At 39.9% G+C, this 15,606-nt stretch overlaps 1 protein-coding gene across 1 annotated transcript in view; it reads right to left on the reverse strand.

The window, feature by feature from the left end:
• Window positions 1-546: 546 nt before the first annotated feature.
• The window catches only part of LOC116857595 (zinc finger protein 850-like), a 60,837-nt gene continuing 45,777 nt past the window's right edge, over window positions 547-15,606 (reverse strand). Inside the window, exons 9-11 of the mRNA XM_032841839.1 lie at window positions 7,788-7,911; window positions 6,902-7,000; window positions 547-2,578 (exon numbers count right to left, since the gene is read on the reverse strand). Of these exons, the coding sequence (XP_032697730.1) occupies window positions 1,137-2,578; window positions 6,902-7,000; window positions 7,788-7,911 (1,665 nt within the window). The 3' untranslated portion in view covers window positions 547-1,136. The remainder of the gene's footprint in view (window positions 2,579-6,901; window positions 7,001-7,787; window positions 7,912-15,606) is intronic.

The raw sequence follows: 15,606 nt of genomic DNA on the forward strand, positions 1-15,606 counted from the left end.
TTCCTCGGATTTCAACAAGTGTTTCCAGGGAACCTATTAGAACAGCCTGCACACCAAGTACAGTGCACTGACAATGAATTGTGGCCATTAACTGTCCATATTTTCTACACATATTAAAAGAAGTTAATATTCCTAAGGATAGCTCTGTTGCATCCTACAACTGTCAACATGGAGTTGTTTGTCATTCACTCCAAATTGTAACTTGCCTTGATTTCCTTTCCCCTAGTGAGGCAAGAGGGCAAGGTGAACAAAAAGTTCAGTTTTCAATTATTCTCCAGAAGGAATTACCTGACATTCAAAAGATGATATAAGATGTTCCCATAGTCATGGTACACATAAAAGCCTTCCTCTTCTATGATCTCTATCCACAAATATGAAAATAAATAGAAGCAGCTATTTAACTCACTTTCAATATGAGCCATACAGTATTCCATGGGATATAATGTAATTATTTAATCTTATAATGCTAATAAGATGGTGCTAACATTATTAATTTATAACTGAGAAAGTTTAGATCTAGTTAAGTAATTTGCCCTATACCTGAGCATTGCTTAAATCCTTTACCACTCTGCCTCAGTTTAAGTTAATTTTAGAGGACAAGCTTGCAAATATTTAAGATCTGAGCGGGATGGAAGAATCAGCTGCATTTTTAACATTACTGCAGTCTTCCTCAAGTATGAAGTGAGATGAGTAATTTGTTAGCTAAAGCAAATTGGTCTCCTATATTTATGATATTTATATTATAAATCCTCTTGATTTCCCCCAGGCCAAATGACCCCGATGTTGCGAATCGTTGGTATGACAGTCTCTGACACATTAACTGCCTTCCAAAGCCTTCCCACTTTCCTTACATTCAAGGAGTTTTTTCACTTTTATATCAATTGAACCTTGATATCTAATAAATTTTGAAACATAAAGAGAACCCTCCCAATCCCTGACATTTATAAAGTATATCAACATTAACACATGTCAAATAAATTACGGCCCTCAAATAAAGGCCCTGATCCACAGTGTAAGCTCCGATATTAAGTTATCTTCAAAGGCTATCCCACATTCCTTAAAATCACAGGGGGTTTTGTGTTTTACTAGTTTGACTTTGCAGATGTCCATAAAATTTTGAGCCTTCCCACATAACTTTATTCACTCCTCTTTCCTGTGTGAATTCTTTGATGTTTACTAAGGTGTGAACCACGAATAAAGGCCTTCCCACATTGCTTGCATTTGTAAGGTTTCTCACCAGTATGAATTTTCAGGTGTCGATTAAGTTCTGAGCCACGACCAAAGGCTTTTTCACATTCCTTACACTTATAGGGCTTTTCACCACTATGACTTCTCTCGTGATGAGTAAGTTCTGACTTTCGAATAAAGGCCTTCCCACATTCCTTACATTTATGGGGTCTCTCACCAGTGTGAACTTTTTGATGTCGAATAAGTTCTGTGCTACAAGTAAAGGCCATTTTACATTCCTTACATTTATAGGGTTTCTCACCAGTGTGAGCTCTCTGATGTCGAGTAAGTTCTGAGCCACGACGAAAGGCCTTCCCACATTCTTTACATTTATATGGTTTCTCACCAGTATGAACACTCTGATGTCGAATAAGATGGGAATCAGAGATAAAAGCTTTCCCACATTCCTTACATTTATGAGGTTTCTCACCAGTATGAATTCTTTGATGTAGACTCAGTTGTGAGGCACAACTATATACCTTTCCACACTCCTTACATTCATAGCGTCTCTCACCAGTATGAATTATCTGATGAAGACTAAGTTGCGTGTCGTAACGGAAAGCTTTCCCACATTCCTTACATTTATGGGGTTTCTCACCAGTATGGATTCTCTGATGTCGAAGAAGATGTGAGGGACGGGTAAAGGCTTTCCCACATTCCTTACATTCATAGTATTTCTCATCAGTATGAATTCTCTGATGTAAACTAAGTTGTGAGGTAGATGGAAAGGCCTTCCCACACTCCTTACATTTATAGGGTTTCTCACCTATGTGGATCTTTTGATGTTTACTAAGTTGTGAGTTAGAATGAAAGGCTTTCCCACATTCCTTACATTTATAAGGTTTCTCACTAGTATTAATGCTCTGAGGTTTAGTTGTTTCAGAGCCATGGATAACAGCACATTTCTTATTTTCTTTACTTTTTTTGCTTTCATGAATTCTCTGATGCTTAATCAAGCCTGACTTACTATTAAAGGCTTTCCCACATTCTCCACATTTAGAGTCTTTTTCCTTATTATGATTTCTTTCATGTTGAATATGGTGTGACTGGCACCTGGAAGTTTCCTTACATCCCTTGCATTCGTAGGTTTTCACTCTGGTATGAACTGTCAGAGGCGCTCTCTGAACTGCGTTCTGAGTGGAACCGGACCTTTCCTCAGAGGTTATAACAGGTTGTTTGAAATGTCCCTCCTGTTGTTTCTCCAAGTGGCATTTGATTTCTCTGTTATTTCCAAACCTAGTACACTCAAGGTCGGAGCTTGTGAGTCTTTTTATCTCCAGGTGCAATGATTTAATTTCATAACTGTGCTCCTCTGGAAATAAATTCTTGGTTTCTCTTCTGGACTCCCAATCTGTAAGGTTAACAAGAGAGAAAATAGGAGGTATTTTCATGTGGCAGGAGAAGGGAAGTTCTAAGGTAGAAATGACAAACTAAACATAGTGAATAATTTAAATAACTCTTAACACAGCACTGAAGTCTGGTGGGGGATTGGGGGCGGGGGGAGCCCAGGGTCAAGGGTCAGGGGAGAAGAGAATAGAGAATATGATGGGAACTTGTGAAGGAAATAGTTCTTCACCTCTGGTGAAAATCAGAATCAGGGCGCCTGGGTGGCTCAGTGGGTTAAGCCACTGCCTTCGGCTCAGGTCATGATCCCAGGGTCCTGGGATCGAACCCCGCATCGGGCTCTCTGCACAGCGGGGAGCCTGCTTCCCTTCCTCTCTCTGCCTGCCTCTCTGCCTACTTGTGATCTCTGCCTGTCAAATAAATAAATAAAATCTTTAAAAAAAAAAAAAAAGAAAAGAAAATCAGAATCAGCTGAGGAACATTACAAATACGATGTCCAGGAACCACCTAAGACCAACGAAATGAGAATCTAAAGGAGGAACACATGAATTACATCTAACATCAAGTCTTCTCGTCTCTGGCTTCAAAATATATCAAGATCTTGACTACTTCTCTCTACCAGTATCTCTACCACCTTGTCCAAAGCCATCTCTCACCAAGGTTAACACACTTTCTTAACAGGTCTCTCTACTTTCCCTGCTGCCCTCCTAATATCCCATACCTAACACAGTGGCAAGAGTGTTCTTGTTAAGTTAGATTAAGCCTTTTGTCTGCCTCAAAGTCTCCACTGGATTTCCCTCTTTCGCAGAGTAAAAGTCAAAGTCCCTATGTGGTCTCTAAAATCGTCCCTGAATTTGTCACACACTACCTTCTTTCTGACCTTACTGCCAATCTCCTCCCTTCAGCTGACTCTGCTCCAGCTCCTTAACCAACTGGATGTTCTTCAAACTTGTGAAGCACATTTCTCCTTCAGAATCTCTGCCTCTTCCCTAAGAGATCCATATGGCTTAAGTACTTCATTCTAACCTCTACTCAAACATGAGGCCACTCTTTACAAAACACGCCCCTTATTACTCTACTTACTCTATTTTTTTTTAAAGATTTTATTTATTTATTTGACACAGAGAGAGATCAGAAGTAGGCAGAGAGGCAGGCAGAGGAAGAGGAGGAAGCAGGCTCCCTGCTGAGCAGAGCGCCTGATTCGGGGCTCGATCCCAGGACCCTGGGATCATGACCTGAGCCGAAGGCAGAGGCTTTAACCCACTGAGCCACCCAGGCGCCCCCTACTTACTCTATTTTTTAGCAGTGCACTTATCATGTATCATTTTATCTATTTCTCCAACATTATTTTTTAAAGATTTTATTGATTTCGGGCACCTGGGTGGCTCAGTCGTTAAGCATCATGATCCTAGTGTCCTAAGATCGAGCCCCACATCGGGCTCCCTGCTCAGCGGGAAGCCTGCTTCTCCCTCTCCCACTTCCCCTGCTTGTTCCTTGAGAGAGAGTTCCCTCTCTCACTGTGTCTCTGTCAAATAAACAAATAAAATCTAAAATAAATAAATAAATAAATAAATAAAAAGATTTTATTTATTTGGCACACGAGAGAGTGAGAGAGAGAGAGAATAAGCACAAGCAGGGGGAGCAGGAGAGGGAGAAGCAAGGTCTATATAATGATTGGTAAAATGATGTTGGTATTTTATGCTGTACGGGAAGTTCCAGAGAGATGTCAGAAGATGCTATTATTTCAAATATTCTGGAAAAACAATCTGGTAGAAAAGGAAAGCTATAAAAAAGCATGGATTCAAATAATAAATTTGGACCTTAAAGGAATGCACAAATCAAAAAGTAACATTCATCAAGGATGCTTCCGTTGCTCCTCTCCTGCGCACTCTTCAGAGCTACAGAATCATTCCCCTAAATCGACCTTGAGTGTCTCTGCTTTCCCTACTCCGTGGTCTCATTCTAGCACAAGGCGAAATCACCTGGACTTCCCAAACAGGCTCCTTCTTAGCAAGTTACACCATTTTCACTCATGAATCCTCTGATTCAATCTGTACAGGACAGCCAGAGAGAGGTCTTAGAAATCCGATCATGTTCTCATCTTGTTGAAAACCTTCAATGGCTGCCAAGTGTCCTTAAGGAAAAAAATCCAAAGTCCTAGGCATGGTTGAGAAGGGTCTGCATGATATGGACCTCCATTCAGGTCGACCAGGACACCCACCCACTACTATTCTCCTCAGGGCCTTCAATGAATAGGTTCTTCTACCTTCTATAGCATTTCCACCATACCACCTAGATCCTACTACTGCTCCTTCCAGCTTTGTATCCTTTGCCAAGATCTGAAAAGACTTAACAGTCTGGTAATATTCTATTAGTAATATTAGTAATATTACTAATATTGGTAATATTCAGCTCCTAATATTCTCTCACAGCAAACCCTTACCTATAACCATCTCCCCCAAAGACCCTCATTTCTCCAGCCATTGTACAGGCCAGTTTTCTAAAAAAGAAAAACTGCAGGGTTATCAGTGATTAGGGATTTAAATCAGTCCTTAAATCAGCATACTTCTTGACCCCAGCTACTTCCTAGGTTATTCATTGTTACCTTTTATTTCATTCCAAATATTTTGTAGCATCCTTTTTATACAACCAAAACAATGCTGATTCTAAAAGTTATGTATCTGGCTTTATTCAACTAAGCCTTATACCACTGTTTCAAAAAATATATATATATATTTAAAGATTTTAGTTATTTGACAGACAGAGATCACAAGTAGGCAGAGAGGCAGGCAGAGAGAGGAGGGAAAGCAGGCTCCCTGCTGAGCAGAGAGCCTGATGCGGGGCTCGATCCCAGGACCCTGGGATCATGACCTGAGCTGAAGGCAGAGGCTTAACCCACTGAGCCACCCAGGCACCCCGTGTTTCAAAAATATTTTATAAAAATATCTAAAATGACAAAGGTTCTGTATCCCAATTGTGGTAATAGTTATATAAATCTATACATGTCATAAAATTTCATAGTAATATACACCAAAATAAATAAATAAATAAATAAAAATAAATGAGTGTATGTGAAAATCAGTGACATCTGAATAAGGTCTACTTATAGTTTCACCACTACTATTCTGTCAACATCAATTTCCTGGCTTTGACAGTGTACTAGGAATAGGTAAGATGTTATCATTAGGAAAGATGAGTGAAGGGTATAAGGGAACTCTCTGTATTATTTTTGTAACTCCTTTGAATCTTAAATTATTTCAAAATAAAAAGCTAAAAAAGAAATGGTAAAAGTTATAAGCATGTATGTACCTAATAAGAGAGCCCCAAAGTACATGAAGCAAAAACAGAATGGAAGAAAAACGGACAATTCAACAAATTGAAGACTTTAATGCTCTACTTTCAATAACGGATAGATCAACTAGCCAGAAGATCAACAAGAAAAAACAACATGTTCTTAAATAACTGATGGGTCAAGGAAAAAATCAGAAGAGAAATAAGAAAATGCTTCAGGTGGATGAAAGGAAAACTTAACACACCAAAACGTATGGGATACAGTTAAAACAGATTCTAAAGGGAAATTTATAGCTTAAAATGCCTATATTAAACCTCCCCCCACAAAACCCAATAAAGGTCTCAAATCAGATTATGGAACTAGATAAAGGACAAAGTAAACCCAAAGATACTAGAAGGAAGAAAATAACAAAGATTAGAGGGCAGATAAACAAAATAGAAAAAGGGGAACAGGGAAACCAACTAAACTGTCAAACTTTTAGCCATACTGACCAAGAGAAAAAAAAAGAAAGAAGACAAATACTAATATCAGGAATGAAGGAGGGATAACACTACCAACCTTAGAGAAATAAAGGGCTAGGGCTAGGTGTGGGGACTGACTACTTATAGGTATGGGATTTCATTTTGGGGTGATGAAAAGGTTCTAAAATTAGATGGTTGTCACAGTTGCAAAACTCTGTTACTGTATTAAAAACCACTAAACAGGACACTTTAAGTGAATTTTAGGATATGTGATTTCTATCTTTATTAATAGAGCCAGCTGCTTTAAAGATGACAAAATTGGACCCAAAGTGCTGGGAAAATGGTTGTCTCTTGTGAAGGAGGAAAGTGCTTCCTTCCGGAAATCAGAAGCAAATATGAGGAAGCGTAGCAAGAGTGGTAAGTAGAGAGAAAATTTGAGCCCTCATGCTGACATATCCTTCCTTTTTTCTCCAGATCTTGGACCATTTTAGCAAGCTTTCCTACTAACAGCTCAGCCATGTTGCTTTCTCACTGGCCCCCTGCCACAGTCGTCCTAATAGGAGTCACCATCACTCACCTGGGCACCATTCTTTTTTATCCTGGTTCTTAACCATCCAGGGCTCCTTCCCCTGCTCCAATAAGGAGATCACATCTGGCTTAGAATCAGAAAGTCCTGCTCAAAAAAAAAAAAAAAAAAAAGACAATGTTATTGTATGTGCACCAGAATTAAAATCAATCCATGATTACCTTTTTAAAATTATTTATTTATTTATTGACAATTTTATTTCTTTATTTGACAGTCAGAGATTACAAGTAGTCAAGAGAGGCAGGCAGAGAGAGAGGAGGAAGCAGGATCCCAGTGGAGCAGAGAGCCTGATGCGGGGCTTGATCCCAGGACCCTGGGATCATGACCAGAGCCGAAGGCAGAGGCTTCAACCCACTGAGCCACCCAGACGCCCCTAAAATCAATCCATGATTATCAAGAAAGAGTAAGCAGGTTAAAGATCAACAGAAGGGGTGAAGGTCAGAGGAGCAAAACAAAAAAGAAAAGTTGTCCAATGGAGCAGTCAATTATTATTTTTTTTAAGACTATTTATTTATTTATTTGACAGAGAGAGAAAGAGAGTGAGCGAGCGAGAGAGGGAACATAAGCAGGGGGAGTGGGAGAGGAAGAAGCAGGCTTCTCGCTGAACAGGGAACCTGATGCAGGGCTCAATCCCAGGACCCAGGGATCATGACCTGAGCTGAAGGCAGACACTCAACAACTAAGCCACCAGACACCCCTGGAGCGGCCAATTCTAACTTCATAAGGGATAATCCCTTCTTTGGGAAGCAACAAGAATCATTAATTCAGCCAGGCATTTGAGAAGCACTCATGAGAAATTCATAACAAAGAACGTAAAATTCCAGAAGACCAATGCTGAATTTTGGGCGGGGGGCGGGGGGAGGGACACATAACTTACCCAGTGAGATGAGGTTGTTATAATTCTCCAACATTACATCGCAGTACAAACCCTTCTGGGCAGAGTGCAAGCATTCCCACTCCTTTTGAGAGAAGTAAATGGCCACATCTTTGAACGTGAAGCCCTAAAACCACAGATCGATATATTTATTATTTTTAAAATTGACAGGCAAAATCTTTACAACAGAATAAAAAAAAAAACGGAGAAGGTAATTTAGTAAGGTAACAATGTTGACAAAACAGGCCGTGCTGGGCCCTTCAGTGTAGAAACAAGAGAGACCAAGGTACACACTATTCTTGGTGCACACATCATGCTTAAGCATGCCTGGGACTACAGGAGTAACCTCTTGGGCTCTATCCTCTTCCATTAACCTCCCCCTAGTCTGGGAATAACCAAAGTTCAGACAACTGGTGTTTCTCAATTAAATAAAACTATACATGCAAGCATACTCTATGTTCACTGCACACCACCTGTGGCTATCTCCTTTCCATTCTCCCAATAAAGAAAAACTTCTTAAAACTGAATCATTCAAAAATATTTTATAAAATTTCCATTTCTGAAAATAGGATTTGAATATAACTTGGTGATTTCTATGATGCTTTGTAACTTACGATTTAATAACTTCTTAAAAACATATGCCCATAAATATGCCAGAATATTAAAGCCTGATCAGTTTTCCATGTGACCAAAAATTCTAAAATAGACAACAATATTCTTATTTTGGGGTACTAGGTTGCACAAGTTCTCTAAAGTTCTTTTGCAGTATGAGTCTTCTCTCTTCAACAATTTATACTTATCTGGCTATAACGTTCCTGTTCCTGTAAATTGTCCCTCACTATACTCTCCATGTTCCTGATCTGCCAGAACTGATGGGAGGAAGATCCAGACTCACAATGATGTGACCCAGGATGAACATATACTACAGAAGTGTGTGTGTGTCTCTCCTTCTCTCTCTCTCGAGTATCTTTCTTGATTTGAGGGAGGGTTACAATACTTTGTTTGCCCTGAACCCCTGAGAATCCAACTATATATAATGTATTTAGAGGAACCAACTTTCCCAACTGACCTGAGCCCCAGAAGGGCCTGTTCTGACTTGCCCCAGGCAGATCCTTGTTCTACGACCTGAAAGACACTGAGCTCCTCAGCCATGCAGGCATCCCAAAGATATGGTGGAGCCCCCAGGCCCAGGAGCACAGAATACTTGGCAGGCCCAGCCCTGGACAACAGTTTCTGGAACAGAGGTCTCCGGCCTCTCCCTCGCCTAACAGACTCAGTTTATTAGGTACCTCCTCAGCTTTGTTCCCACATGCCAGAACTGGGGCCCTTAAAATCCCCAAATGAAATCTCTTTCCACAAAGACCCTGTCCAGAATCACCACTACTGAGCCAGACAATCCACCAGCACCAGCAGGTCCTAAGTAGTCTTGGCAAAGCTCAACCATCTGGACACAGGCTACATTGGCTTTACAAGAAACCACAATTCTCAGAATTTTCATGGCCAACATATTCTGGTTCCCAATGAAGATCACAAGTTCTCTAAACTTGGCTTTCCTAATTGACATTATTCCCTCTCACTGCTACCCTTAGCCTTGTTGCTGATAGTCAGTGTTCACTGCATCTCAAGAACAATTATTGCATATTGAGCAGTTTAAGTTTCTGGTGACTTATAAGTCTGAATCCTCAGGAGAAGCCCATAAATCCTAATTCAAAGGAAACTTGAGCTCAAATAAGTGAAGTCATTTCCTCAAATCTGCAGTTAGCAGTGGCACTGCTGGGTTTTGAATCTGGATTTCTCCAACTCTGTAGCTGACAGTCTTCCATTTCTGGCTCTTACAGATGCAGCCATTTCTGAAGAGCCTTCAAGAAAATCCTGAACCGGGCTCTCTACTTGTCGAGCAGAAGATGCTTGGTCTGCTCTGCGTGTCACTACAGAGCACAGACTTCTATGAGGGAAAACTAAAGGTAGAAAGGAGAGGAAGGAAAGAAGCAGTTCTGCAAACAAAATGCCTTTATCTGACAATATCAAAATTCCCCATGACTCTGGCTCTGAGTGGGGACTTGGGGATGTGATGATTTAGATCCAGCACCTGCCCTTAAAAAGCTCAGAATCAGGAAGGAAAAACAGAAAAGTAGAGACAATCACAGGACATCAAGCTCTGCGGAGACTGGTTACCATGACCAAATCACCAGTGAAAAATAAATGTTCTGAATATTAAAAACATTTTGGGTTGCAATGATGATCTGGCAAAGAAGGAAAGTAATCTTCAGAAGCTAAAATTGAGTCAAACTGGGAACCAACAGGAGTGTGCAGAGCCAAGATGACTGTGAGCTTTGACATTCAGAGAATCAGTGGAGAGAAAACCAAGCCTATAGCTGGTGAAGATGGGAGTCTAAACGGTTCTATACTGCAAAGACCGGGGACATCTAGACCATCCCCACAAAATACAGAAAAAGTAGAAGCAACACTCCCAGTTTTGGACGCTACAAGGAAAACAGCCTGACTTGAATCCTGGCAGTTGGTAGAAGAAAAATATTTTCTCCTGAGGAATTATAATCACAAGTCAGCTCTCCCACAGGTCTGTGGCTCACATGTACATTACAAAGGTGAATCCATAAAACTTGCCATCTATAAACCTACTTTAAGGTGGCTCTGGTTTGGCAGTTCTCTTGGCGGAAGCAAACAAAGACCTGGCCTAGAAGAACAACCTTCAACCAGGCCTCAAGAATCCATAAACAGAATTTCAAGGAAAATGCCTACACGCCACTAAATGTACACTATAAAATGGTTAATTTATGTTACATGAATTTCCCCTAAATAAAAGTAAAACATGCACAGAGGCACAATTCCAGGATCAGAGAGTCAGGAAAATCAATCATGCAATTGTTTCAAATTTCCACTATATTTTAAAAACTTTCCACAACAAAATAAAATGTTAAGGGGAAAATGTTGTATCTCCAAAGATTCATACAAAACAGGTATATTACAAAAAAAAGGGGCAAGATGGTGAGAAACAAAACCACAAAAATGACAGGTAGATTTTTTTTTTTTAAAGATTTTATTTATTTGTCAGAGAGAGCGAGCACGAGTGAGCATAAGCAGGGGGAGTGGCAGGCAGAGGGAGAAGCAGGCTCCTAGCTGAGCAAGGAGTCCAAGCTGGACTGGATCCCATCATGACCTGAGCTGAGGGTAGATGCTTAACTGACTGAGCCTCCTAGGCACTCCAAATGACAGGTAGATTTAAAAGGAAAAAATAGTGGCGCCTGGGCGGCTCATAAGTTAAACGTCTGCCTTTAGCCCAGGTCATGATCCCAGAGTACTGGGATTGAGCCCCACCTCAGGCTCCCCACTTGGTGGGGAATCTCCTTCTCCCTCTGCCCCTGCATTGTGTTCTCTCACTCTCACAAATAAATGAATAAAATCTTAAAAAAAAAAAAAAAAGGAAAAATTACTTCTAGAGCAAAAAACCCTAATATTTAAAATTAAGTCATACAAAGGCTAGAATAAATACCTCCAAAGAGAAAAATTACTGGACTACAGATACAAAAAGAGATTGTGCAGAATGCTCTCTTCATTCCCATGTTGTCCTTTTTGATAGCAGGGGCAGTAAATGAAGAACTAATGGGGCACCTAGCAGCTCAGTTGGTAGAGCATACGACTTTTGATCTTGGTTGGGGTCGTGAGTTTAAGCCCCACACTGGGCACAGAGCTTGCTTATTTAAAAAAAAAAAAAAAAAAAAAAAAAAAAAAAGGCCTAATGGCTAAGAAATTTTCAGAACTAGCAAAAGAAAGCATTATTCAGAGGATGCCTGGGTGGCTCAGTCAGTTATGCATCTGCCTTCTGCTCAGGTCACAATCCCAGGGTCCTGGGATCGAGTCCCACATCGAGCTTCTTGCTCAACAGGAAGCCTGCTTCTCTCTCTGCCTCTGCCTGCCACTCTGCCTGCTTATGCTCTCTCTCTTTCTCTGACAAGTAAATAAATAAATCTTAAAAAATAAAAAAAAGAACAGAACTATAAAACTTCCTACAATCTAAAAAAATCTACTACCTTAAAAAAAGAAAAAAAGCATTATTCAGAAGCCCAACGAGTCTCAAGGAGAATAAAGAGAAAGAAACCCTAGACAATTATACCAAAACTGCAGAGCACCAAAAACAAAAGAGAATATGTTAGAAGCAATTTGAGATTAAAGACAGATTATCTACACAGAAACACCAGTCTGATTGACAGATGATTATTCAATAGCAACAATATAAACCAGAAGCCAGCAAACTATTTCAGTTAGCTGAGAGAAAATTACCTTTCACAAATGGGGGCAAATCAAGACATTTAAAAAAAAACCCAAATCAAAACCCTCACAAAACTCATTAAAGTATGCACTTCCATCTGAAGGAAAATGATCCCAAGGTAGAGGGTTTAAGATATAAGAATAATGAACAAAGAAAGCGGTAAATATGTGGAGAGATAAGCTAACATCGAAATATATAAATTAATAAAAATGTTTTATGGATTAAAAAAAAGGTAGAATTAAAACATCTGACAACAGGGGCGCCTGGGTAACTCAGTCAGTTAAGCGTCTGCCTTCAGCTCTGGTCGTGATCCTGGGGTCCTGGGATCGAGCCCCACATTGGGCTCTCTGCTCAGTGGGGAGCCTGCTTTACTTTCTCACTGTCTGCCTGCTGCTCTACTTGTGAGCTCTCTCAGTCAAATAAATAAATAAAATCTTTAAAACAAAACATCAACAAAAAAATCTGACAACAATATAAATTGTTTAATCAGTTAGATTATCCTAGTTCCCTATACTATTCAGCAAGAGCATAAAGATGTTCTTTAGTTTTGGACACTAAGTTAAAATACATTAAAATTTCTTGGGGCACCTCCTGGGTGGCTCGGTGGATTAAAGCCTCTGCCTTCAGCTCAGGTCATGCCTTCAGCTCAGGTCATGATCCCGGGGTCCTGGGATCGGAAGCCCCGCGTAGGGCTCTCTGCTCAGCAGGGAGCCTGCTTCCCCCTCTCTCTGCCTGCCTCTCTCCCTACTTGTGATCTCTGTCTGTCAAATAAATAAATAAAATCTAAAAAAAAAAAAATAAAATAAAATACATTAAAATTTCTAAGGTAACCACTAAATAATTGAAACTAGTTTATAATTTTCAAACTCACACAGGGGTGAAAGGAAGTTAAAACAATATGGAAAAAGTAGGTTAAAAAGCACAAACTAAGCCAATAATGATACTTTCAATTATATCAGCAATTGTTTAAAAAAGGACTTTATTTTATAAGTAATTTCTGCACCTAACATGAGGTTTGAACTTACAACCCCAAGATCAAGAGTCACACGCTCCACTGACTGAGACAGCCAGGTGCTCCTATCTCAGCAATTAGTATTAATGGGCTAAATGATCTCATTAAAAGACAAAGGTCAAAAACAAAAGCCCAAATATATGGTGTTCATAAGAGATACAACCAAAACATAAATATCCAAAAAGACTGGAGGTAAAAGATGAAAATATACACACCTAATAAAAAATAAACATATTGAGACACACATACACATAAATAAAAGAACAAAATTATGACAAATCGTCATAATTATGAGAGAACACATCACTTGAAATAACTGATAGACACAAGACAAAATCAGTAAAAACAGAAATTATTTAAATTACAAAATAACAAAATTAACAAGCTTGATTTAATGGTAACATATAGAATAATGCACCAAATTCAAATGTGTGCCAGTTTAAGCACACATTCAGGTGAATTTCCATCACTATCACATTCTTCTCAGACATATCTGGAGGATTCAGAAAACTGATCACATTGGGTCTTAACACAAGACAATCATTTTGCATGAACTGAACTCGCAGTAATAAAAAGATGCACATTAATAGGATTGCCTGGGGGCAGCGGTGGCAAATGGAATGGAAAGGTCTTGGACGACAGGTCATCCCTGGCAGGACTAAATGCATCCTCACTTACTGCTTTATTCCAACACTAGGATTGGTGCTCCAATAAATATAGAATGTGCTTTATAGAAAATGTATAACAAATGTGAAAGAGTTGGAGCTTTGTCCTAAAAGTAACAGGGATTCACTCAAAAAAGGATGTGACATGACTGGACTATTTCATAGGCAAGGAGTAAAAGTAGAGCCAGGGAGCCCCATTAGAGGACAATACACTACCCACCCCTACACAAAGGTCTGATGTGGCATGCAGACAGTGGAGTGAGGTTAAAGGCATGAGATCAGGGAACCAGAAAGGCACAGAAGCAATGGGATTGAGACCAGGAGGTAAGAGTGGGGGGAACTCCAGGTTGCCAGTTAAAGGATACATTCAGGTGAATTTCCATCACTATCACATTCTCCAAACCTTGTATAATGACATTATATAGAGGAAGTTATGAGGAAGTCCATAGTCATATAGAAAAATAGGTAAGACTCTACCTTTTTTTTTTTTTTTAACAGTGCATAGCTTCTTAAGACACAGAAAGGGGGGCTCCGGGGTGGCTCCATAGGTTAAGTGGCTGCCTTCAGCTCAGGTCATGATCCCAGGGTCCTGGCATCGAGTCCCGCATTGGGCACCCTGATCCATGGGGAGTCTGCTTCTCCCTCTCCCTCTGTCTTTCCCCCTGCTTGTGCTCTCTCTCTGACAAATAAATAAATTAATTAAATAAAATAAATAAATAAATAAATAAATAAAGGACAATCCACCACTCTGAGGAGAGGAAATAAAGGGAAATGGACAGTTGTCCAGGGTTTAGGGCAAGAGAAGCTCGAGTTCCTTCCTTACCAAAATGTGCTAAGACTGGATGGGGAGGGTGTAGTTTTTCCTCTGAGACTCTGAGGAAGGTTCTAGCCAGGATGGGAATGGGAAAGCAGACTTAACAAGTTCTCACAGAATTCAGAAGAAAAGGCAGAGAAAAGAAACAAATTAATCCAGAATACAAAAAGTATTTTATTAGTCTTTCGAGAGAAAGGAACCCTTGAGAACCAACTGACCAGAATGAAGAGCCACACTCAGACACATCCAAGGAAAACACCCTGAACATACTACCAATATTATGCCATTCTTTAAAACTCCAAAGTCACAGAAAAGAAAAATCTAAATAAATACCCCAAATTAGGAATTTTACAGCCAACATTTGCTGGTCATATCTCACACCAGATGCTTAAAGATTGAATCACTTAGGCAAAAGACAAAGTACTTTAGGAAAATGTGAATGACTTTTTAAAAAAAGATTTTTTTTTAAAGATTTTTATTTATTTATTTGACAGAGATCGCAAGTAGGCAGAGAGGCAGGCAGAGAGAGAGAGGAGGAAGCAGGCTCCCTGCTGAGCAGAGAGCACGATGCAGGGCTCGATCCCAGGACCCTGGGATCATGACCCGAGCCGAAGGCAGAGGCTTTAACCCACTGAGCCACCCAGGCGCCCCTTAAAAAAAGATTTTATTTATTTGTTCATTTATTTAGAGAATGCAAATGGGGAGGGGAGCAGAGAGAAAGGGGGAGAGAGAGAACCTCAACTAGACTGCATGCTCAGCATGGAGCTCGACACAGGCTCAACCTTGCAACCCTGAGATCATGACCTGAGCGTCTGACTCTTGATTTTAACCGGCTGAGCCACCCAGGCACCCCTGAATGACTTTTCCATATTTACAGTAGAGAGGGCCATGGCATAAAGGGAGAAAACATTTTTTGAAAACTCTGAATCTAAAACAGATGCAAAATAGATTAACTGTGAAAAAATATTTTCAAAACTTACAACAGAGAGTATGTTTAACATATAAAGTTGTTCAACATAAACCAAAAAAGGTAACGCTCTCTG

This window comes from Lontra canadensis, unplaced genomic scaffold (assembly GCF_010015895.1).
Source record: "Lontra canadensis isolate GAN:19392208 unplaced genomic scaffold, GSC_riverotter_1.0 scaffold125, whole genome shotgun sequence".
NCBI classification, from domain to species: domain Eukaryota; kingdom Metazoa; phylum Chordata; class Mammalia; order Carnivora; family Mustelidae; genus Lontra; species Lontra canadensis.